This window comes from Nesoenas mayeri, assembly GCF_963082525.1.
Source record: "Nesoenas mayeri genome assembly, chromosome: 5".
Taxonomy (NCBI): domain Eukaryota; kingdom Metazoa; phylum Chordata; class Aves; order Columbiformes; family Columbidae; genus Nesoenas; species Nesoenas mayeri.
Window position 1 is genome coordinate 36956362 of NC_137548.1, and position 24576 is coordinate 36980937.

The 24576-nt window shown below is 44.2% G+C and overlaps 1 protein-coding gene across 2 annotated transcripts in view; it reads right to left on the minus strand.

The window, feature by feature from the left end:
- Positions 1-720: 720 nt before the first annotated feature.
- Positions 721-24576, minus strand: part of ACTN1 (actinin alpha 1) — a 47516-nt gene continuing 23660 nt past the window's right edge. The window contains exons 8-20 of one of the 2 annotated variants that reach the window (XM_080345435.1): positions 18821-18913; positions 17471-17701; positions 16797-16944; positions 16045-16195; positions 13550-13658; positions 12929-13069; positions 10949-11131; positions 10079-10213; positions 9047-9226; positions 7978-8124; positions 5453-5518; positions 3799-3957; positions 721-1359 (exon numbers count right to left, since the gene is read on the minus strand). In XM_080345435.1, coding sequence (XP_080201561.1) covers positions 1201-1359; positions 3799-3957; positions 5453-5518; positions 7978-8124; positions 9047-9226; positions 10079-10213; positions 10949-11131; positions 12929-13069; positions 13550-13658; positions 16045-16195; positions 16797-16944; positions 17471-17701; positions 18821-18913 — 1902 coding nt within the window. In that variant the 3' untranslated portion in view covers positions 721-1200. Of the gene's footprint in view, positions 1360-3798; positions 3958-5452; positions 5519-6063; positions 6145-7977; positions 8125-9046; positions 9227-10078; positions 10214-10948; positions 11132-12928; positions 13070-13549; positions 13659-16044; positions 16196-16796; positions 16945-17470; positions 17702-18820; positions 18914-24576 lie in introns of both variants that reach the window. The other variant, XM_080345434.1, reaches the window with a different exon arrangement.

Here is a 24576-nt window from a genome sequence, read left to right on the forward strand (position 1 = left end):
TATGTTGTATACATATTCTCTATTTATTAGGAGCATTAGTAAAACCCCTTAAAACTCTCCAACTTGAAATTTAAGTCTCTCTTCCTTTCCCCTTATCTTTCCGATCTAAAGGAAGGGGTGGTGGGAGGCAAAGGGGATAACAGAGAGCGTCTGCCACGGTTTATTGCCGCCTTGCCCTAAACCGTAACAGCTGTTTTTTAAGGAATAACAAGAATATTGTTTATAGAGATGTGGGTGTATCAGAGATGGTTAATAATTACATAAGTCATTAATTTAAAGTGGTCATATAAAGCTGTGAAAATTTCAACATCATTTGAAAATATTTACAAGGTTAAGGGGGGAAGTTTACCTTGAAAGTATTGTAACTTCAATTAAAAACCCATTAATTTTGGATTCTCTTCATCATGTTTGTTGTTTTAACTAAATAGGTTTAAAAAATTTTACTATACAAATGAATAAAGTCTAGAGTTGTTATCACAAGAAATTTTTAATATGGTTTGTGACAAGCAATATCAAAGTTATCAGCTCTCAAGCTTCATGTTCTGAAACCAGACAACTCTCAGCAACAAAAAAAGTTGTGCACTGATAAACATAGGAGGCATATTGTATTTTTAATTAAATATGAAAACATGAGCTGTGTACATTATTTTTTTCCCTAGAAAACACAGCAATTTCAAAAGTTTATCATAAAATATTTTCATGAAATGAGTGAACCAGCAAACACATGCACTTGTGTGCCTTCCCCCCTCCCAAGATAAATGTGGTAAGAGACATACACAAATGTAAAAGTTAACAGAACAAGTGGCATCTTGTTGTTGTTTGGTTCTTTTGGAAAGGATGGAATGTAACATTGTGCTTGACTTTCTATGTCACAACAAAAAATATTTGGTGCAATATTTTAATATTTTCCTTTTAAGTTTCAATCTGGTGGAGAAAAATACCTTTTTCTATAATAAAATATGTCTGTTCTTTTTAAAACGTAGCTATTTTGCACAAAATAATTTTGTAAACTGTCACTTCAAGGGCAAGGTAGGTGGTGCCATGTCAATGTCCTCCTCCCCACTTAAAAAATGTGATCTGTTATCTGAAGCAAAACAGGGAAACACAAAAAAGAGCGGAGCAGAGGCTGCTTTGCAAAGAGAAAGAAGGGTGTGTTGGACGGGGGAGAGGGGAGGGAGCGTGTGGTGGGACAGAAAAAAGTTAAAGGTCACTTTCGCCATAGAGTGCCGTGGAGAAGGACATGTAGTCCAGGGCACCGGGTACAGCGTCACGGCCATTGTAGGGTGCCATTCTAGCAATGCAATATTCAGCTTGGTCAGGAGGCAGTTCCCGTCGTAATTCATCCACAGTGATGTAGTTCTGCAATGAGGACAAACGATAAGGTGATTGTTACTTTCAGAAAACTGACCTTCCATAGAGCGACAACAACCCCCTGCCCCTCCAGTGCTGCAGACAACCGTCAGGGACAGGACTCCAACAACTAGACTAGCACTGCACACCCACGTGTGGAGGTTTCTGCACACACACCCCGGGAGGAAATGCAGTCACTCTCCCTACCATTTGTCCAAGAAAATAGTTTTTACAACAGAGAGAGAAAGATGGTTTTCACAGGAGAGATGCTGGCATGCCTGAAGAAAAGACCTGGAGGTAAGTAAGGTGTTGGTGTAAGACTGTGGAGTTCCTGCTGAAAGCAAATGGGAGGAAGTAGAAATGTCATTTCAATACTGTCCCTTACTGGCAAGAGGTAACAGATGCTTATGCTGCTTGGGAGTTAGAATCATAGAATGGCTTGGGTTGGAAGGGACCCTCAAAATCATCTAGTTCAACTCCCTGCAATGAACAGGGACATCTTCAACCAGATCAGGTTGCTCAGAGCCCTGTCCAGCCTGGCCTTGAATGTCTCCAGGGATGGGGCATCCACCACCTCTCTGGGCAACCTGTGCCAGTGTTTCACCAACCTCACTGTAAAAAATTGCTTCCTCACATTTAGCCTGAATCTCCCCTCTTTCAGTTTTAAACCATTACCCCTTGTCCTGTTGCTACAGGCCCTGATAAAACGTCTGTCCGCATCTTTCCCATAGGGCCCTTTAAAGTACTGAAAGGCTGCAATACGGTCTCCCTGGAGTCTTCTCCAGGCTGAACAACCCCAACTCTCTCAGCCTGTTCTCACAGCAGAGCTGTTCCAGCCCTCTGATCATCTTTGTGGCCTCCTCTGGCCCCTCTCCAACAGGTCCAAGTGTTTCTGCTGGAGCTGAAGGCTCCAGGGCTGGACACAGGACTCCAGGTGGGGTCTCACCAGAGCAGAGCAGAGGGGCAGAATCACCTTCCTTGACTTGCTGGCCACGCTCCTTTTGATGCAGCCCATGGTACAGTTGGCCTTGCGTTCCCTCTATTCAGAGCAAGGATGGGAGCCATCCCCACTAGCTCTGGATGGTGGCACCAATGCAGGCAGCAGATAAACAAACACTTTGTATTGCTTCCACAGTTCCCCCAACAATCCTTGCCTTTCACACAGACATTTTTAATAAGCAAACAAAACTTCTGTAAATTTGGCTTCTGAAGGCTCACTGAGCTGAGGTGGGGTAGCTTGGCTTCATTCCATGAAGTAGGTAACAGTAACTGCCTGTTTGCTAACCAGCATGTTGTCTTTAGCTGACTGACTCACGGGCATTTGCAGTTGCCTGAATAATGGTTCATGTTTCACACCATCTCTCTCTCTTTCCTGTGACTTTTTATTCTTTCCCCACTCCCCGCCTTTCAGTTTAATGACTGGAGTGAGTAAGAGGCATTTTTCTTCATAATGAAATACAGTCTGATTCATGTGATAGTCACTAGAGTGCATTAAACACTGACAAGTATATTTAATGTACTGTACAGAGTAAACAAGTTAATAAGTAATACTGTATCCAAAAGTACCTATTTATACAGCGATTAGCTTATCTGAATAATCTGGAATTTTCAAGCCTTGAAAGACAATAGGTCTGGTTTCAGTCTGGCAGATGCCTAAAGGATGGATATCATGTGTTTCTATATCACAGAAAAGTTTATTAGTGAAACATGGAAATCAGTACTGAATTTTAAGGGTAACTCATTACTATCCGAGTAATGGTATCCCACATTTCAAGTGAGATCAATAAAATCATTAGCAAACAGAGAGATATATTAATATTACATGTACATATTATTTTTCAATTACGTAAAAGATTAGTCGGCCTTGTTATATAAGAAAAATAAGATTACATAATTTTTTTATCAGCTGGTTCCACTGATGCAGCAAATTTAGAAAATGAATACTTTTACTATCAACCTATGAGTTTTCCTACTTTCAACCAATTTCTATGATTAAAAGATGCTCTTATTGGAGATACAGCATATCCTCAATGAAAATCTACTATTGATTGTATAACAACTGATAGTGACACATGTATACCTGACAGAGATCATCTCAAGTTTACAGCTGTCAGCAATTAATAGTTTGTCAAGACTAATCAAGAACCATCTGTTGAATTTGTTAGTACATTTTAAAATAACAAATTGCAAGAAAGCCCTTAATTAAATATTTAAAGCATGAGTGGGCAGCATAGTTCTGACTGACAGCTGAAAGGGACTTTCAAGTGCCTTGGCAGGCTGCTCATTAACCCACACTTTAGCCTTGCACTCCCCTGCATCGCACAGTGTTCCTGTCAAAATCTCCTCCACACTAGAGAGTGCTTCCCTCAACACTTTCTCCTGGCCACAAGAGAGCAAAAGGAAAGCAGGAGCAATGCAGATGCAGGAAAGGAAGGTGTGGAGCCTCACCTTATCTCCAGCCAGGATCTTGAAGGAAGCCATAACCTGGTCAGCAGTATCTGTATCTGCTGTTTCCCGGGACATGAAGTCGATGAAGGCCTGGAACGTCACTACACCCAAGCGGTTAGGGTCAACAATGCTCATGATGCGGGCAAACTCGGCCTCTCCCTGGAGGACAAGAGCATCACATAAGCCTGGACATTTGGGCAGCAGTGGTATGAAAGCGGGGAGAAACTGTTCAGCAGCATATCTTGCAGCTAGAAAAACAAAGCCAAATGGAAACCGCTTCTGTTGTTTTTATCAGGATATTCTTTTTTAGCTTGCTGCTATGTACAAACACTTCCCACTCATTTGTCCTTTGGAATAAAATATTCTCAGCTGTGCCCTAGGTCAACATCCAGCTCCACCTAGCTCTAGGACAATGCTCCTATCAGGGAACAATATCACACAGACTTCAAGGGAAGACACAAATTTCTCTTTAATACATGTTGTGCTAGATGTCTGTATCAATATTTGAAGATCTGCATTCCTCAAATACTTTTACTTTCATTTACTAAAAGAGAACTTTTACAGTTCTCTTCAGCTGCCAGAACAGAAACCACCAGAAGAAATGTCTCTGGGGTCTTAAACAGTATCTGGTTCATCTTAACAAGACAGGCTTTGGAAAGAAGGACTTACATAACCGGAGTGGGCTAGGGAAGAAGTATTTACAGGGAAGATCCTACAGAGAAGTTTGCTGCAGAAGCCAAAACCCTGTAGTCTAGTTTTATGGCCCCCCCCTTTTTTTTTTTTTCATATAAACAGAAGATCATCTGTTCTCCTCTCTGGGACTCCTTCTTCCTCAGGTAAGGACGAGAGCAGACCTGAGTCTTCTCCTGGGAACAGGCTCTTCTAACACATCTAGAACAGTCTACCTTCAAGAGTAATTAAGGTATCTAATCAAATGTTACTGTGGCTTGGCACGCTACACTGAAGAGTCTGTATTTATGCTGGGCTGATAAGATGAATGAACACTGCTTTGCCTGACATCAGGAGCAGAGGTACTGAGAGCATAGCGGAATGTTTCTGCACTATGCTCTTCTGCCCTTTGATGACCATCAGTCTTTGGTGAAGTTCTTCCTGTTAGTTATTGTGCCTCTCAAGGTGCCACATGTTCCTGTTCTGAATGTGTAGGTAACTCTGGTATGAGAAAAGCTACAGGGAGTATGACTGGAACTTGAACTTACATGTACAAGAAGAGAGATGTTAAACAAATGGCAGGAATGAGAGGAACAGTATTGGAGTGTATTCAGAAATCAGGTTGTATCTACTTCCAGATGAGCTCCACTGATAGTTAGGGCTGGGAGGTTGTGTGCTGTGCAGAGTGCAGGTACCAACACAAGCAGGTTTATTGTTTCTTCCACTTGTAGCTACATTGTTTGATAAATGTAATTCTTATTTGAAATAAATAGGAATTAGACAATTATTTCCATTTTTTATCTTCAGCTACCGCTGTGAGACAAGAATTTTACATGTACAACTAATACTAGATTTAACATCCATTGATGATAAATTCTGGAAAATACGGCTGTATTTACCTTGATTCATGACACATTCTCTCTTTATTTTTGAAGGTGCCTACAAGAATCACTTTGAACAGGAGTGACAGAGGGTTCTACATTACCATAGTGTAACCCATGGAGATAAGGCAGGCTCGGAAATCTTCACAATCCATCATACCAGTCTTCTTCTACAGGGATTGACGCAAAGATGGAAAAAGCCAAGAAAAAAAAGGGAGACCAATCCAGGGAGAAATGAACCCACAGGAGACATTACAAAGAATGATTTTCAGCAGGGAAGAGATGGACGGAAGGATATAAAGGACAATGAAGAACAATAGAGGAAAGGTAATATACGAAATCATGAAGAAGCAAAGGTGGTTTTGGACATGGAACAGTTTACACACACGAAACATATTGATGATGAAAAAAATGAAAGAAGATATCAAGTGAGACAGATTGAGGAATGAATAAAAAAAGGAGCATTAAGTGACACAGAAGTAAATAGAATAGTTTGAAGACATAAAAGAAATTCTCCCAAGACAAACAATTAGGGAATTAAGAAAGGATACCAAAGCACATTTAGAGAGGAAGTAGTATAGGAAAGTGATGTATATATAGTCAAACACAAGAACAGCAACGACAGATGGATTAAGACAAACAAGAAAAGAAAGGAAAAAACTGTTATTTTTTCACACTTTAACATCTGTCTGTGTTCACCATTAGCATTCAGTACCTGTGCATCGTTTCCAATATCGTAACCCAAGCTGATGAGACAGGCTTTGAATTCCTCAGGGCCAAGTGTGCCGGAGTGGTCCTGGTTATGCGGTGTGCGAGGCAGCAGGACATGCAGTGCCAGTGGGGTGATGGTGTGGGGCAGAAGGAAGGGAGACACAGAGGAGATCAAAGGGAGGTGGAAGGACAACAAACAGGTGCACCATGCAGTGGGTGAGGAGAGAGGGAGAGGAAGAATGACATGCAGATAGAAAGACAGGGAAGAAAAATAAAAAGTGCACAACATTAGATATCACAATGACATTTCAGGATGTGCTAAAAATGCTCTTGGAACAGTTCCTTCTCAGAGCGCTCATCACATCTTGAGAGCATTTGAATGACAAAAACAGTCAATGCTCAGAAGCCTCAAGATTTCCATCTCCCAAGTGAATTACTTGCATCACTGCTTGTTATCCATGGTGCCAGAAGCCCTGTGCTTTACTAGTAACCTGGAGTGCAGGTAAGCAGGCAGAGGCAGTGGGAAGCATTGCCTTAATCTTCTAGTCAAACATCTCACTAAGGGAGTAGGTGAGGGCACATATGTTTGGCAACACACCCAAGGAAGCTTAGCTGTCAGGGCATCCCAGGAACAGACTAGGAAAACCAGCTGAAGCTCAGGGGAGCAGTGTTATGGCTGTATTTAAGACCTGCGCATGAGGTGGAGCTTTGACTGCTAAGCCTATTTCAAGTGCTCAGCTCTGCAAACAGCATTGCTGTAAAGCGCAGCTCAACACGGCTTGGCAGCTGCTCTTCCCTTTGCTCGCTTCCCCGGTGTTTGGATGTACCCATCAAACTGTACACGAGCTACCATAGAAACTGAGAATCCCATCCACCTTGCAGAACTTTACCTCAAGACAACCCCCAAGCACTGAAGAGCCCCTGCCTGCCGCCACCATCTCTGGCCAGATCAAGGAAGCTACAGACAGGATGGTGGGGCCAACTCCAAGTGACTTTTCTCAAAAAAACAGCTTTTAAAGTCAGCATTAAGCCTTCATAAATCAAATACACAGTTGAAGATGGGAAACTCACATTCTCTCTGCATTATCATTCGGAGTGCTAAGAAAAGTAATGGGTTTTGTTTCTCTCAGGCAGATAGAGAAGGGCTGAAATAGCCTCAAAGTGTTGCTGATCTCTGAGGGCAGGCTTACAGCCCTTTTGCCTGCAGACCTTTCAAACAGTGTGGCTGCTGCAGCAAGTGGTGGAGAGCCACCAGCATCACCGACTTAGTGTCTCTGCAGGCTGCTCACGGGTTTCCAGATGACATTGAAGGGGTTGATAATAGAGCTGCTTTCAGGCTTGGGCTGCTGTCTCTGCTTCCCTGTATGACACCTTTGTGATTCAGTTTGTAGAAGGAAGAGCTGCAGACAGGCTGGCAAATTGAGGGGAGGAGAACTTCCTTTAAGAAATTCCTTTCTTATTGCACTTATTAGTGCCTTGGCATGTATTCCCACAGTAAGGCAAGGCAGGCTTTATGTCAGAGTTTAGTGCAATGCTGTGGTGTGTATAGATCATTCTGTTCGCTCCATATAAGAGCAATACTGGTTTCTTCAATTCAGGTTTATGTGAGGGTATATCAGAGTAGAGGACAGCTGCTCCAAAGAATTGTATAAATCAAGATAATTTGCTCTCTGGAGAAGATGGGGCAAAAGTCTGATTTCCTAAACAAGCCTTCAAATTTTTCCATACTTTAGCTTTATCAAGAAACTTAGCAGTTTCCTGTGAAGGTGTATTTCTTCTCCCAGCCTAATGATCACTTAGCAGTCTTCACAGGAATGACTGCTCCACCGGAGTGGTGTCTTTAAGAATGAAATGTCTTCTATTGATCTAGTTTTATCGTAGCGACTGCTTGTTTTTGCTGCAGCCAGCACTGACTTACCCTGTCAAAATGGTTGAAAGAAGCTCGGAACTCATTCATCTGTTCCTGGCTGATTCCTTTGGCATCACGGGTCAGAATCTGATTTTCCACTTCGTTGATGGTTCTAGCAATTGTTGTTAGTAACTGCTCCCACCCAACTCGGATATGCTGAAAAAAGAGGACAGGACAATTTTTAAATTGAAAAGTAGCTCTTCTGCCTCTGAAGCCAGTGGCTTGAATGAGCTACTTGTTACAAATTAAATGATCCTGGTGGCCAAGTCACTAGAAGTCCATTTGTTCAGAAAAACTTCCTTCTCATCTGCAGTATAGGCAAATCAGGTGTTTAAAATCTGAATTTTGACTGAAAAAATATTGAGGAGGCCAATTCCTGATCTTAAGAAAATCTTGATCCTGTTGCAAAGTTCCTTTGTCTTGTCAGGGCAAAATATTAGGGGCCTTTAACACAAAAGATAATCAAACCCAGTGCTTCTAGGACTTAGTTGGGCAGAAAACTGCCCTTACCAAGAAAATAAACAAACCACAGTCCTTGGAAGACACTGGTGCTCCACAGACTCTGCTGTTGCTTAATGGAGCTCTGGCCAGAAACCAAAAGACAAGTTTCAAAGCCTGTCTGTGTTCTGCTGGACCCACGTCGAACTCAGATTGCTTCCAAGAAACCTCATGTCAACAGAAAGCCAGACTCTGATTTTAAAAAGCTTTTGTTGGACTCTTTTCTTCTATCAGGCTTTGGCAGTTCAAAATCACCAGCACTCCTCTGGTCTTTCTAATCCCAGCTAACAGGCTGCCACAGTCTAATGGCAGGAGAAATGAAACCAGCCGATTTTTCAAGCAATACTGTTGATCTCATTCAGGTTATTTCTACTGTCTATATTTGGAAGTGCATTGGAATGGGTTGGCATGAAGTACAGCAAGGCAAAAAAGAATTTCAGTGACATGTTGTTGCACGCTTGGCCACATTGTCAAGCTCTGCATTTTCCTGAGAACCACAACGTGTTGCCAGAGTTAGATGTGGCTGACGTTAACCAGCCACAGCAGATGAGGCTATCTGATCTGCTGCCAAAACTGTTACCTCCATGGTATAGTTGGTGTGCTTGTTGTCAAAGATAAGTGCTTCCTGGATCTGTTGGTGGTCTCCTTCCAACTGGTCAATCTTTGGTTTGTAATTCACAATGCTCTTCTCATACTGCCGCAAGTGGTTGAGCTGGTCCTCCAGGGTCCCATGCATCTCTATTGAAATGCGGCCAATCTCCTGCATTAGCAAAACCAAAGGAGTTAGACCTCATTGGAAGGACAAGTCTCAACATGCTTGACATTTATTGCAGCTATTTCATGCTCATGCAGGATGATGACTTTAAAAAAAAAAAAAAAAATCTCATGGAGCAGTTACTTTAAATGAGCTGAGACAGTGTTAGCAAAAATTTTAGCAGAGCCCTGAACATTTTCCATGTGAGGTGAATCAGGAGATGTGTCTAATACAAGGATACAAAAAAAAAAAAAAGGAAACTATAGACCATAAGCTAGTAATGTACCAAGCTGGATCTTTTTCTGATGTACTGTCTACCACTGTCTTAGTCCCTTCATACAGACATATTTCTGTAATTGCTCGCTTCTTTACAGCTCCTGCCATCAGCAATAGCTTCACAGTTTTCCATTTCACCAACTCCAATTACTTTAACTCAAATCTTACCTAAAGAGAGAAGATTTTCCGTAAAAATGTCTCCTCTACTGATGTTTGGTATGCTAATTGTATTTATTTTTTCATGCATATCAAGACCATTGCTGTGAAAGCAATTACATAAAATGTTTCTGATGTAGGGTCTTTAGCTTGCTGCATATAAACAAAACTCTATGAAAATACCAGTATTCCCCATTTTAAGTCATGTTTTTTATCTCTGTACTAAAGCATTAAGGAAGAAATGTACAAGCCCTTCAGTAACCAATATCAGTCTTGGGATTCTCCAATATTCGCCATATTTTCTATGAAAGTTTCTCTTGCTGAAGGAAGAATGACCATTACCAGTGGTCAAGAAAGACCAAGGATAAGAAGATCAGTGAAGATCACAGAGGAAAACAGACTGTTTCAAACTGTGCAAAGCCCTACCTCCATCTTGGTCTGGATCCAGGGTCCAATGACGTTGGCCTGTGCACCAAACTGTTTACGAAGCCGTTCATTTTGCTGCTGGCGAGCATGTTCTTCCATTAGGGCTTGATCCCTTCTGGGAACCAGTTGCCGCACCTGCAGCAAAGAGTGACAAAGCGCACAGTTTATATGTAGAAACACACATGTAGAGTGTATGCAGAAATTGCCGCAAAGAAGGGAGGAGCGGGTGTTTGCACTGAAAACAAGCAGTCATATGGTTTAGGACACAGTGGGAAGGCTCATGGAATGTGAATCCTATCTGCTATAGGATGCATGCTGCAAACTCATCTCAGGCCATGGAACACCAGAAGTAGCTTCCATTCACTACGTGGGTTTTTGGTGGCTCCTGTTAACTGAATTGCAGGACCCTGCTCAGATCTCACTTTGGTGATCTCATTTGGTAGCAAAAATCATCAGCACAGCTGGTATGAAGAGTAGCTGCTCTTTTAGGATTACAGCAAGGGAAGGCCACTTGGCTACGGAGATAAAACATCCGAAGGGTTGATCAGTGAAAAAGGATACTGACTCACATGCCATACTTACTTGCTTGACAGGTCAGCTGGCGACTGAAAACCTCAAAGCTTTTAATTCAGCATCTTGCATTATAAAAATAGCAAGTAAAAGGGATCTGACACCCCTTAGGCATTTATGTGAAAGATCACTTTCCAAGCACATGGCAATTGAGTCAGAAACAAGTGACCAAAAACAAAAAAAAATCTCAGCAGTAAGCATGACACAGTAACTGAAAAGTAAATAATCCACTTCCCGGGGCCCCAGTGATTGAGCAGCAGCATCCTCCTGCACTAACTGTCAAGGTTGTAAAGAACTCACATGTTCCCATTTGCCATTGATCTCATGTGGGGTGATTGTAGTGTAAGGATTTGTTCCTGCCATGTTGACATGGTATGTCTGGACAATCTTTGAGACTTCATTGTGGATTCCCAAAATAGCCTGTCGCTCCTTGTCGGCATCTGGCAAAGTGGCTTTGAACTGTTCGTGGGCTGTGGTCAATCCCTGCAGAAGGAAGGAGCAGCAAAGAGAGGGTAAGAGCATTAGTCACCAAATAGCCTCTTCAGCAAACGTATCCCTGCACAAGTGACTGTAAAAGCTTACATACTCCCAGGATACAAAGCAGGCTACTCTAATACAGGTTCTCTGAGCATCACTAAACAGGCTGTTTTAAGTAGTTAGATGATGTGAAGTCTTCTTTTCCCTCTGTTTTTGTCCCATGTTGACCAGTGACAGAGATCACATCCCAAAAAGCGGTGGAATAATTCTGGCTCATAATTGAGGGGGAACTATTTCTCCAACACTGCTCAGTGACTGCCTGCCAGCCCCTTTGCGAAGAAGATCTGACTACTAGCATTACCTTAAAGCAGTCATGACTTACTAGTATAAATGCACTATGTTTTTCTTCTCTAAGTAGGTATATACTAGTTCGACACCCAAGATAACTCCAGATGAATATTAAGAGTCAGATTCAGTCTGATCAGAGTCAGTGAGAAGCAGGTGAAGGTCTTCCAGCCAACAACAAACTGGCACAGGCAACATATGCTCCTGCTGCTCAAATACAGCTCCTTCTCCCTGAACACAACAGGCCCTTTCTGTTCCACGTCTTGCTGCAGTGCCCAGACTGTGCTCCAAGGACCGACGGTGGGGCATGCTCACTGGTAGTTTGTGGACAGCTGACAAGCCAGTTGGTCCTGGCTCATCTCTCACTGCTTCTACAGGCCTTTAAGGTACTCCATCCCAGAAGCCTGGAAGATCAAGACTAGGGAAGCAAATGCAGGGAAAGATGCAGCAAAATGAATGGGGGACAGAGTAGTATGTGTAGGGACAATCGAGGGAACAATGTGGACAGAAGAGGGAATGAAAGTAAACCACATGACTGACCACTCTTACAACACACACACTGTAACTACTTTTGTAAAATTGCTTCCTTACGTGGTGACTCATTACTTTGCAGCTGCTGCAGTGGCCATAGAGATGTAATGCAAGTCTGAGGGGCTGGGAAAAATACTGCAAACAGTCACAAAGAGATTATGGAAGTGTTTAAATGCTGTTCAGATTTGTTCTGCATTATAAAGACTTAATGAACCCCTTTGTTCAGGAGGGAAGGGTGGAAAAAACAAGTAGCAGCTCAGTAACAGAGCTGATACCAGGCTAAGGCTATTTCACCCCCCGCTTTCTGCCCCACTGCCTGCATAGTGTCCCCTGTTGGTCTCCCATTCCCTGCCTCACTGAAGGCCACGTTGCTGTCAGACATTGCTGAAAAGAGCTGATTTGGATTCTTTCAATATGACCATCAAGTAGGAGGAATAGAAGTCCCCACTGCAATCCAGGGAAGAGTAATTCCTGCTCTCAAAGATCTGAAAATTCCTTGTAGATACCTCAAGTTGCTTTCATAACACCCTTTCAAAAGGGGGCAAACTGAGAAACTGTCTCTGTTGTCTTGCAGGAGGCAAGAAGACTTTAACTTCAAATGGTAATCAACCACCAAAGTGAAGAGTTCTCAATTTTATTGTGCTCAGTACTGAAAGCCATCTGGCAGCTCATCAACTGCCATCATGGCACATCCTGTCACAGAGGACCAAATGAGCCTTGCTAATATGGATTAAAAAAAAACACAACCAAAACACAAGACCCTGAAATCAATGAAAAACAGACTCCTTTTTGTTTTTCTTGCTGAGGCTCACTCACTAGGGCAGAAGCTCCAAAACATGTCCTACAAATTCAGCACCACTAAAAATCCAGGAGACCCCTTGACTTCTTTCTGTCCCAGCCTGACTGGTGCAAATGACTGTTCTGTACCTGGATCTCCTCAATGGTGTGAACAATGAACGTGTCCTGCAGGTCCTCCATGGCCCCTTCCATCCAGTTATTGAAAGGGGCAGCTCGTTTGGCATATTCCAGGTACAGCTGGTCAATTGTTTCCAGTAGCTTCTCTGTCCTCTAGACATGCACCAAAAAATAAAGAAAATCAGGAAAGATGGTTAGAGAAAAATAATCACATAGGTATGTGGGCTATCTGAGCTACTCCTTCCTTTCAGACCTCCTTGGTGTTCCCAGGATAGCACTACAGTAAAAGTCTCTCTGCTGTTAAGAGATTGCACACAGGATGGATTTTTTTCCTCTGAGAGAAAAATCTGAGGTCCTTTGAAATACAAGGAGGACATTTTTTTCAAGCAGAATGAGATTACAAAACGAAGAAAAGTAGAAATAAATCAATAGCCCAAGCAAACGAATGGCACCATAATTGGGCTGGAAGGGGAAAAGCAGGCTAAATACACTGAAATGTAACCCTCATTTACAGTCCAGGACATTCAAGGAGCACACAAAAGAGCTGCAATTGTTTGCTCATGCCCACTGCAGCTTGCTTCCCACAAATGACCTGCCCATGTAATCCCAAATGTCCAATTTGTAATGTCTCACCTCCAAGGCTTCTCTACGTTTCTGGGTTAGGGCACCCAGATTATCCCACTGATCACAGATCTTCTGGCACCTGGCATTGACACTGGGAGAGTCGTAATAGTCCAGCTCACTGTAAGGGGAGGGGAAAAAAAAAGAAAAAAAAGAGAAGAAGTAGTCAAATAAAGAGCTTTCGGAGAAGAAAGAGAAATCCATTCAAAACCTTTATCAGCCTTGAGGACAGATTCAGACAAAGAGCTCATGGTCTCTGCAAGTAAAGCGAGCCAGGAAGGCAGCATTATCTAGCTTTGGAGACACTGCATGTTATGGTACATCAAACAGCACAGAACAGGAAGAATAATAACCACCACCCCAGGCCTCAACAAACACTGGTGCTGGCAGCCTGATGAGAATGGCTTGGCATTGGGGGAAGGGAGTACAGACTTTTGCTCAAACTGGGAATGAGCAGATTGTGAGCAGAGCAAAATGCCCCTGTATTCTGCTTAAGAACACAATGGAGGTTAGCTACCTGCAACTTGTACATCAGAATGGGCAGCAAAGATTTTAATATGAACACAAATAAACTGCTTAAGATCGTTCTAAGAGTTGCACAGTACAGGCAGCAAGCAATAGCTAAATAACACAATCCATTATTTATTTAGGACAATCCCAGAATCACAGTGTAGGTTTCTCTTCTATATGCCTGACAAGGAGTGCTCTGCTGAGATGTCTATAAGCTAGCAGTCCTGGAAGATGGGCTAGTAAGAATATGGCTGGGGAAAGGAGACCACAGGGCTAAGCTGAAGCTTGTGGTCTTGGGTCTGCACATGGTCAAAGAGAGAGGAACCTGCAGGCAGAGGGAGACCAGACAAGCTGGGAAGTGTTAGCCTCAAAACAGAAAGCAGAATTACGCACTGGGCTACTGAGTGACCTTGGGCCATCTGATGAGCATTTATTTAAGGAGTAATGCAGGTTTCAACTGTTTTCTTTTGACTTCTAGCCTTTGTTTCTTCCCACCATTTTATTGCCCCTCTGAGGTATGTGGGCACAACTGTTGGTGGAATCTTGTGGTAAACTAGTCAAGAAACTGATTTGGGCTAAAAATAACTTTTTCTTTGCTGGGGTTTTAATCCAGATCAGCTCCTTGATCTGCTTTGCTGCAGAGCCAGTGCTGCAGATGAAAGAACTGCTTCTGAAAGCCTGGCTTGTAACTATGGTGGAGGAGTGGAACGTGCCATGTCTCCAAATATGCCTGGCAGTGGCTTCCTCCAGACCCTCTCTAGCTCCCTGGCAGCATATCTCTGCGGGAGAAAATAGCTCAGCCATGTTTTTTCAGGGCATGGCCTCTTTGCTGAGATGGACAATGGCTTTTAGAAGGATGGCAGAGCCTGCTGTTCTCACACTTTGGAAGAAATCACCTGTCCCCCAGCTTAGGGCTCAGCCTTCCCTGTTGCTCTTAGAGCTGCAGCTGTTTTGGTGGGCATGTAGAATGTGCTTTGGAAGTGGCAGGTCAGCTAATGCTTGCCGACTAGCCAGCCTTGGTTTTAATCTTACTGACATGGAGGATTGCCTTGAACCCTCCTCCTGTTCCAGGGTCAATCCTCCGATGGACAAGGGAACAATTCTGTAAATATGTGTTGTTAAAGGAAAGCATGATCTTGATCTGATAATCCTGATTTTTTAGAGAAAAACAGTCCTTCTGCCCAAAGGTCCTGATCTTAAACCAGACACTAACTTGAGATAGGCCTATGTCAAAGACAAGTTTTTCAGACCGGTTTTGCCAAGAAACATACAGGGTTTCAAAATCTCTCTCCCTGTGCTGCAGAGGCCAGCTCTTTATCTGCCTGCTAGCCCTAGCAATCAACCTCATACTCTGAGGAGCCCCCTGGTAACCTGTGTCACTTGTCTCTCCAGCAAAAGGAGTGGATGTGAAGGTTCCCAAGGGGAAAGCAGGGAGGGAGTAGAACTACTGTCAGGATGGCCTGGAGCAAGTGCAGACCAGAGTGCTCAAGGCACAGTACCCCTGGGGCAAAGGGCCCAGGGTGGCAGCAGAGGCCACGATGGGTGCAAGAACCAGCAGATTTTTTTCTTGCCAGAATAAGGAGGACTTTTTTTGACAAAATAAAGCAAACTGAGAGCCTGCTATCTTATGCTGTTTCCTTCTGTTCCTGGAAAAGTATGACAGTATGACAACTCTGAAACCTAGCAGGCGCCAGCGGCAGGTCAGACTCTGTAGGAAGGGGTTCACAGCAGCATAACGAGCTGGAAGAGGATGGAAACTTGGCTTGGGAATATAATTCTGCCGCCCCCTCATCAGAACCCACGACTCATCAGCTTTCTGGCCTACTCCTCTGCTGCATCCGGATACTGCAGAGTAGTATCCTAGATACTGTTTGGAAACACTGGGACTTCCCAACATTTTTGTGTGGGGATTGATTTATGGCTGTCCAGAGAGCAGAGGGCAAAGCTGATTATGACTCTCTAGCCCCAAGGATGGGACTTATACTGGAATGCCATACTTCAGCTCTTGTGCAATAGCAGCAATCTGTTCCACACGGTCCTGGTGTGCAGCCAGGTCGCTCTCAAAGGCCTCGTGTTTCTTCAGCAGGGCCTTTATCTCCGAGAGGGTGGCAGTTTCGTAATCCTTCTGCTGCAGCATTGCTTCCTTACCTGGGGAGGGAGCCAAAGGACAGGAGAATGAAAGGCAGGATGCAATGCCCCCAAAGCCAGCTCCCCAACACCGAGGCAGCCCCAGAGGCTCTCAAAAGGGCATCTGCCCTGCTCCAGATACCCTCCCCAAAGCTTGCCCTCATATGTGCTGGCCTAGAGATGCACAATCCTCACTTTCAAATGACAGAATACGAGTTTGCTATTAACAACAGAGAAGGGCACGTAGTGCAGCTCAAGCCAGTGCTGTCACAGTTTATACTGGACCCGTCTCAGTATGTGCAAACTGGGCTACGCTGGTCCTGTAAATGCCAGATGAAGCATTCATTTACTGTACAATAACTTTTCCTCTGCTCTGTAACTCTTTTCTGTCCAAAGTTCTCACTACATAACAATTAGAGAATGAATGCCAATGTGGCCACATGATGTAGCAGAACAGAGATCAAGCTGATTTTCATGTGTTATTTTCTAATAAAATAAGAAACGAACCTAGCATTCTCGAGAGGACATTCTCATGGAAGGACCTATGGATGATCCATCTCATCCTCCCTACATAAAGGACAGCACTATTTCAGGCAATAGGAAGCACATAGGTTTGCATTACCATCTGTCCAGGACTCATGAATGGATGCCTTCTGCCGGAACTTCTCTGCCAGGTGATCCAGCCTCTCTAGCCTCCGGATCTCATTCAACAACCACTCCTCATAGCCCTTCTCAGCCTGCTCTAGGCCACCCCAGGCATTGTTTATATCCTAGAGACAGAAACATGAGAAGAAAAGGCAGGTTAGAAGATGGGTGAGAAGATGTATGACAGCATCAGTCTCCATGAGTTACATGGCTCCAATGGGTTGGAGGGAGTGCATGTAGGCTTTCAGTCTCACAGGGTTGGGCAGACAGATCAGGAAGATGAGGTGCCAGACTTAAGCAGGACTACCAGTCTCAGGATATACCTGTCCGCATGACATTTCCCCTTGAAACATTTCCCTACATTAAACTTCAACAAAACCCAACCATCTTTCAATTAGAAAAAACGAGAGGCGCCCAGACATTTCCTCATAAAGGTATGCAACTTGAGAATAGCCTCAGTCTGCTTCAGATAAAAGGAAGCAATGATCATTTGACCCTCTCATTATGGCCTCACTGAACTATATTCTGTAGGGTTTCCACTACAGAGTAGCTCACCCTGAATGTGAGGCATGCTCTGCAGCCCATGGGAAGAAAAGGAGTCCCATTTTTTAGGCATGGTTGGGGTATATATGAGCAGTTACCCCCACTCACCGAGACCATTTTCCCTTCTGAAGGCATGAAGGCGGGCCTGTTGCTGAGCCGCAGCTTGGTCTGCAAGGTGTTGAAATTGATCTCGAGTTGGCACTTCTCTTGGACCTTGGGGGGCTTGTGCAGGCGGCGGTAGTCCCGGAAGTCCTCCAGTTTCTGCTGCATGGCTTGCATGGTGTTCTCGGGGGCCCGGTTCTCCAGCCAGGGGATGGTGCGACGGATCCACTCCAGCAACTGCAAAGAGCAATGACAAGAAGGCCTGAACTGAAAAACATGTTAAAACTACTAGTGTTGCTCTGATCTCATTAGAGACCATTTACTTTTATGTTTGTTGTCAGAAAGATTCTGCCACCAGCAGGGCTTGTAAATGCAAGTTTGCTAGTTTTTATGGAAGTACTTTTTTTACTGACCAGCCTAGTCCCTGCCACACTAAATAGAGCTGCCTGTTGCAGCACTGCCAATCCAACATGCTTAAGGACCAAACTATGTCCTCAGATTACACTAAAGCCTTAGAGTTTTGCTGGATTGTTGTATAAACAAAGGATGCTGTAAATCATATTATCTCCAGAAGGGTCTAACAGGAGAAATTAACTTCTGGCCTCCAGCTATGCTTCTTCCACTCTAGCTTCCTTGAAGTCAGTGTTGATCTTCGAATATCCCTCTTCAGCAAACCTATCTGGGGATCTGGCAAAACACTAATGCAATGGGCACTCTAGAGTGTAAGTGGAGTAGTGTCGTCTACTCTTCAGACCAGGCTGAAACCAGGCTCAAGGGCTACATTTTGCCCTTCTGTTTCCCCTCCTTATTTGTCTTCCATAAACACACTCCAGTCCACATTTGGTCACTTCCGTAGTCTCACAGCTGCCAGTCTGTCACCCTTCTCAGTTAACCAAAGCAGCCTCCAGCTTGTATCTTACACGGATTCTTTCCAGTTATCAGCAAATGCATATTTCTTTCCTCAATCATCTCTAATTTCCATTCTTTCTGATCCAATTCCTGATTTCTGCAGTATATCGGCATACAATTTGTATGAAAGTTGTTATGAAGTTGTACAGTTCTGATGAAGGAAAGTTAAACCAGCTTGATTTTTCCTTTAATTTTAGCATTTCTGTCACTGCTCTTAATAAACTGAGAAACTCAAAGCTGTGCTATAGAAGGTTTCTGTTTTAAAGTAGATTGCTTTTGGCTTTAAGGTAAGTTTGATCTTTAATTTTTCTCAAGCTAGAAGATGAAAAAATAGAATTTTCCAAGGCGACATGGGCCAATAGCATTCCCCAAGATTAGTTATCAGTATTAAATGCAATTCCTTTCCACATTCACCACACAGAAACCAACAGCACCACAGACACCTACATCACTGGCCAGTTTTTCATAGTCTTCCATGAGCTGTTCGTTTTCTTGGTTGACTGCCAGCACCTTGCAGATACGATTCGCTGCTGTCTCCGCCTGGTGAAGAGAAGAAAAACAGAAGAAGGGAAAAGTGTGAAAAAAAACCCCAAAAAACAAAAACCAAAGCTTGCAGCTTATCGTCCTGCTATGCACCTGTGGGTAAAGTCTCCTACCCTTGGCTCTAGCAACCTGTCTGCACTTTGAAATGTCTGCCGTGACCTTTTTGCTTTCTACCTGACCTTCTATAATAATTTATTTTTCCCACTGTATGTGTTATGAGACAAACACATTTCAGTGCCTTTTCTGAAGCTGCTCCTACAAGAGGGGCCAGTTGTTTCCTTCCTTCCAGAGGGAGCCTGGCTGTCTCCTTAGAAAGATGGGGTACTGCCACCACCTCCACTCTGCTCACCAGCATTCAGAGCTGCAACACCAGTAACTGAGTGGTGTCAAGCTGATGAAATTCTCTGCTGGCTTTCACCCCAGGAAAGAACTATCTACACAGAGTTAATCCATAGACCGGACTTTGGAAAATTCCTAATTTTGTTTGGAAGATAAAGTGGTAAATACTCCTCTTAACCTTAAATCCTGCCCTGCAGAGCTGTCTTCCAGCTTTCCCTATATTTCTGGCACTCATTACAGGGCCACCTCCTCCCGCACTTTGCTGCGTGACACCTACCATGTATTCAGGGTCTCATGATGCAGCTGAGGATTTTTTTTTCCCTTTCTGGATAATCTTTATGCTTACTCTCCCAAAACAAATCTCACAAAAAAAAAGAGAGCCTGTTGTTACTATTTAGTTTGCTTGTTTTTCCATTGTGGGTCCAAAACCTTGTTCTCTGCAGGGAGCTTAACATGGTAAAACATGAATCAGGAATAAAACAAGGATCAGAAAAATCCCAGCTATGAACTCAGGAGCAGTCAGTCTGCCCTGAAGTGCCACGCATGTGTTTGGCACAGGGAACGCACAGTAGGCTGATCCTTGCACAACAGGTATCTGCAGCTATCAGCTCCCTTTGACATCATTGTGGTAGGTGTCTTGCCACGAAGCCTTGGAAGATGTGTCCCTGTGCTGGGTGTTAAGGGATTGCTTCACACCCTCTCACCCCAGTGCAGCTATTGCCCTGGTGCCTGGGGAAGGTGCTGGAGCTGCCCACAGACCCCTGTGGATCAGTACTCTTCCTCACAGAGGCAAGTGCAGATGGAGAGGAGAGAGTACATGCCAGCACTACCAATTGAAAATGTTGTGTCCTGCCTTAAAACTATGAGTGAGACTGATCCCAAAAGAAGTTTTGCTGAGCTTATAGCTGGCAAGTTTCAACCTCTATTTTTAAAAGGCCTTTTATTATCTGTTTATTCAATCTCCAAGGCCATTTGAGAAAAATCCCCTAATATCTGCAGCTGATGCTGGGCAGCAATAATAGCAGTAAAGTCATAGGCTAACCAGTGATGTATGGATTGCTAAAGTCCCAGAGGATCTGGCAATATTATTAATTTGTAAGAAGCTGTAAAAAACATATATTCAGTCATCTGTGCCTTCATTAAATTGGGCCAGCTTGCAGATACACAGATATTAACTAATTTAAAATACACATCAGAAGGACTTGTACAGGAGAGCAATTTCCCTTAAAAAAAAAAATCTGTAAAAAGTGCAAACGATGGTTACAGTTAAGAAAGCTTGTACTTTGATCTGTTTTAAATTGGAGTTTGGACTTTCATGGAGTGCTTTTTGATATCCAGAGAAAACTTTATATACATGGGACCAAACAGTATGTCAAAAAGACATTGCCAAAGCCCTACATGATGTGCGTAAATGACTGCAGGGAACTGGTGGTGCCAAATGTTTATCTTGATGACCCCAGGAGGAGCTCCCTGCACACTCTTTCTTCTTTTTACACCCCAGGAGCTCACTGCACCAGCAACCAGCTGTGCAGGAGGGACCCCATTATGCAGAGGCATATTTACATGTATCTGACGATAGATTTCCTCCAGCTGCCCAAGTTTTTAAATATGTGTGTATATACGTGTTGAGCATCTGTCCAAACACAAAGGCCCTCTGAATGTCAGCAATTACGACATTATTTGTATTATTCTAACAGCTGAAGTGTAGAGGCTTCCTCTTCCCTACCAGTACTTGCTTCCCAATGGTTCCTCCCTGCTCCAGACTGCTCTATGCAACAGCGAGCTGCCGCTGCTGCTGCAGGAACGGCTCTGTGGCCACTGTCACCCCTGATGTCATGAGCAACTCATTACACTGACTTGCTCTGGGCAAGGTAGGACTAAAGGATCCCAGTGCTTTCAAGTAATCTCCACAAATACTTCCCACACTGCTGCTAATGAGCTGATCTGTGGTGAGAGCGACCTCAGTGAAACACCTTCAGGTAAAAGAGGAGTGGCATGCTAAGATGTTTACATGAAACCAAGGCAGGTCCCCCAACACCTTCATTAGTGGACTGAAGTGGAAAACACCATTTCAGTTTCCCCGCACTGCTAAAGGCAATGATGCAATTAGGGTGCTCAGGCTGGCTCCAGGCAAGCCAGGATGCCCACAAGGCATGGAGCAGCACCGAGAGGATGTACCACCCTGGGGTCTGTAAGCTGTGTACCTCTGTTCTCAGAGAGCCTGTGTGAGCTGACCAGCTTCAGGGCAGCATCATGCTGACACTTCACACTGCTTGTACTCAGAGACCGTGGCAAGGGCAAGCCCAGGGCATACTGCTCAATGCCACACTGCTGTGTGGTATACATGTGCTGTTGGATGGACTCAAAATGGAAATCTGAATAGCCGAGGTAGCAGTAATTTCTATGTTTTTTGTCTTTTCTGCACTTCTTAACCCTGACTTGGGCTGCTTAGGATGGATGTGGAGTTAGCTGTCTCTCTAGCTCATAAATCCAGGTCTCACGCCAAGGACAATAACAAAGGAAGGTATTCTCACGGTGTGTCATGTAGGGAAAATGCCTGTTGCTCTCCTCTGGCCTCAGAGGACCACTCCAGAATACTGTATGCCAAACACAATCTCTTAATAAAACGGTAAAACATGAGTTAGAAATTTTCACCCCAGAAATCAAGTTTACAAAATATTAAGCCAACCAGTAGCTGCATGCATTTAGTGTGAAAGTCAGAAGCGGTTAGAAAACAAGCAAACCAACCAAAGCAAGTAAACCTACAAATATAGATATATAAAACGGCATAAAGAAAAAGCAGCCATCTACACACACGTCAGGCAGGGGACCCTGTACCTTCAAAGGCTCAGTATAAGAGAGTGAAAGAAGCAGAAAGCGGCTCATGGGACTTCCCCTTCAGGACTGGTGGCAGTAATGAAAAATCTGAACGAAAAATGGAGTGATATCACAGTAAGTCACCTAACCGTGCACGAGGTGGCAACACATTACAATCTGGTCTGGGGCTTGCACTCAGTATTCACTTTGCATTTGCCTGGGGATTTAAATCTGTCACTCAGCAGCTGGCTAACATGCAGCTAGAGCAGCTCCAAAAAGGAGCTGTGCCCCTCCTGCCAGAGCACAGTTGAGTTGCTGGGCCATCAGGACAGCTGAAAAATAAATTATTATCTCTTTAATCTTCCCTGTAAGCCAGTTGGACTACATGGGATTGAAGCTCTAATAACTAAGAAGCTCCATCTCTAGTTCTTGCCCTAGCTACATGGTTCAGGTCCTGAGGCAGTAAAAGGTTTTTCTCGGTTATCCCTGGAGATCTAGCAGCCACCTGAATTGCTGATGAGAGCAAACTGCTGAGCAGGTTTCCAAATTGTGGAATGGGTGCAGAGGAAAGAGGAAGGGATTGGCAAGGGGCACGGCTGCTCCTGCAGCAGGCCACAACCCTCTTCATATTGTGGTTTGTTGTTTTCTCAATCTGAAGTTCTTTGGGTTAAGCAGACAGCATGGAGCAGTCGCTTGGAGCACCTGGCAAATAGCAGGCCTTATCACCAGGCTGGCACAAGTTCTGAGACTACCATCTTCCTGGGCAAGTATCAGCTGGCCAGAGCTTCCAGTCTAGTTTTAAGGGTTTTGAACTAGTCACAAAGCAGGATGCTAGTGAAAAAGTAATGACTACACAAATTATGCCAAAGGGGCAAGTCTACCACACTGCCGTAGGACGTATTCCCATTTACTTGGAAACAACACAAGTATCATGTAATTTATATGAAACAAGGCAGAGAACAAAAAGTTTGAACTAAAGAGTTGCTCCCTGGAACCTACTGCCTGTGTGTGCCCTCTGAAAGCCAGCATCAGCATGGTAGCTGCCTCAACACTGCAACCACCAGCACTGCTTTGCACAAAAGAGATGGACTCTTCTGGAGTCAAGTCAGCCCTCAGGCTGGGTAACACATGGACTGCACCTCAAATAGATAAGGCCTACTGAGAGTAAGCAGTTGTGGCTAGGGGAAATGGAGAGATTTTACATCTCTTTGTAACATGAAAAATGCAGTCTTGAACTTCAGATTTTATTGTCCCAAAGCCTACAATCTGAAATTAGCAGTGATCTCGCAGACCAGTAAGGCTATAGCATGGGAGGAAAGGACGGACCTTTTCCTTCTGTTCACAGGATTGCAGGGAAATTGTCGTTTTGGAAGAAGTTTGCCCAAAGGCAAACCGTGACTCTCTAGTTCCTCTGAGGACAAACGCCCAGATACCAGGCAAAGAGACTTTGGAGTTAAGAAGAAGCAGAGGAAGAAGGACTGAAATTATGGAAATGGGCAAAGCAGAAGAAAGATAAATAAAACATAGAGGTGGTTTGGGAAACAGAGAATGACCAGAGAGAAGCAAAGAATGAAGAAGTGTGTGAGTCTGGGAAATCTCAAGGCCTGGTAGGAATGGACTTTGTGGCTGGAGCACAAAAGGGCTACATAACCAGCTCACAGATGATTCAGCCTAGAGAAAGACCACTGACCTAGCTGGGGCTGAGTGTGGAAGGCAGGATGGCAGGTCAAGAGGGACAGGCTGTGATTTCCTGGAGGAGGCTGATTTGATTGTGGTACTTCTGGAGGCACATTGCCTGGCCAGGATGATGCCCACTAGTCACTGAAAGGACACTGACTCTGTCAGAGCATCTATTCATTCATCTTTAGATGCCAGCTTTACCAAATGCTTTCTCCACCACTGAGGTGTGAAACTGAAGGGAAGGAGCAGGTCAAGTCTGTCTGAAAGGACATGGACATCGCTTCTCCAGCAAGACTACAGATGGCACATCCAAGCACACTGCTGGATGCATTGGGCTTCCCTGCAAACGGCCTGGCGTGGATGGGGGTCTGGCACGTTCCTCAGTGGAGAGGAGCGGTGGGCAGGGCAGGGAGCAGGGAGTGGGTTGTTAGTGGTAAAGTCTCACCTTCTGCGCCCCTGAGAAGGCGTGGTAGTAACATGAGACATAGGTCATTATGGCCTTCGCATCCGGCCTTAGCGTGCCTAAAATATCTGTGCAGAGAAGGAAAAGAGGTTGAAAGGATAAAGTAAGAAGCAGCACATAGAATAAAACAAAACAGTCATGGGTGGCGTGAGAGAGGGGAGAAACTTCCCATCATGCATTGCAGGACAGGCCAAACAGATTTCCATGCGGAGAGCTGGGAATTCAGATCAGAAGGTAGCTAGCAGTGTTGGCTTGTGGCTCAAAGAGGCACCCCTCCCTCCCACCCCCTCAACCCAGGGGGATCTCGAGCTGAGGATCTGGGCTCTGCATCTTCACAGCTGCAGTCCAGGGGCCTGGCCCA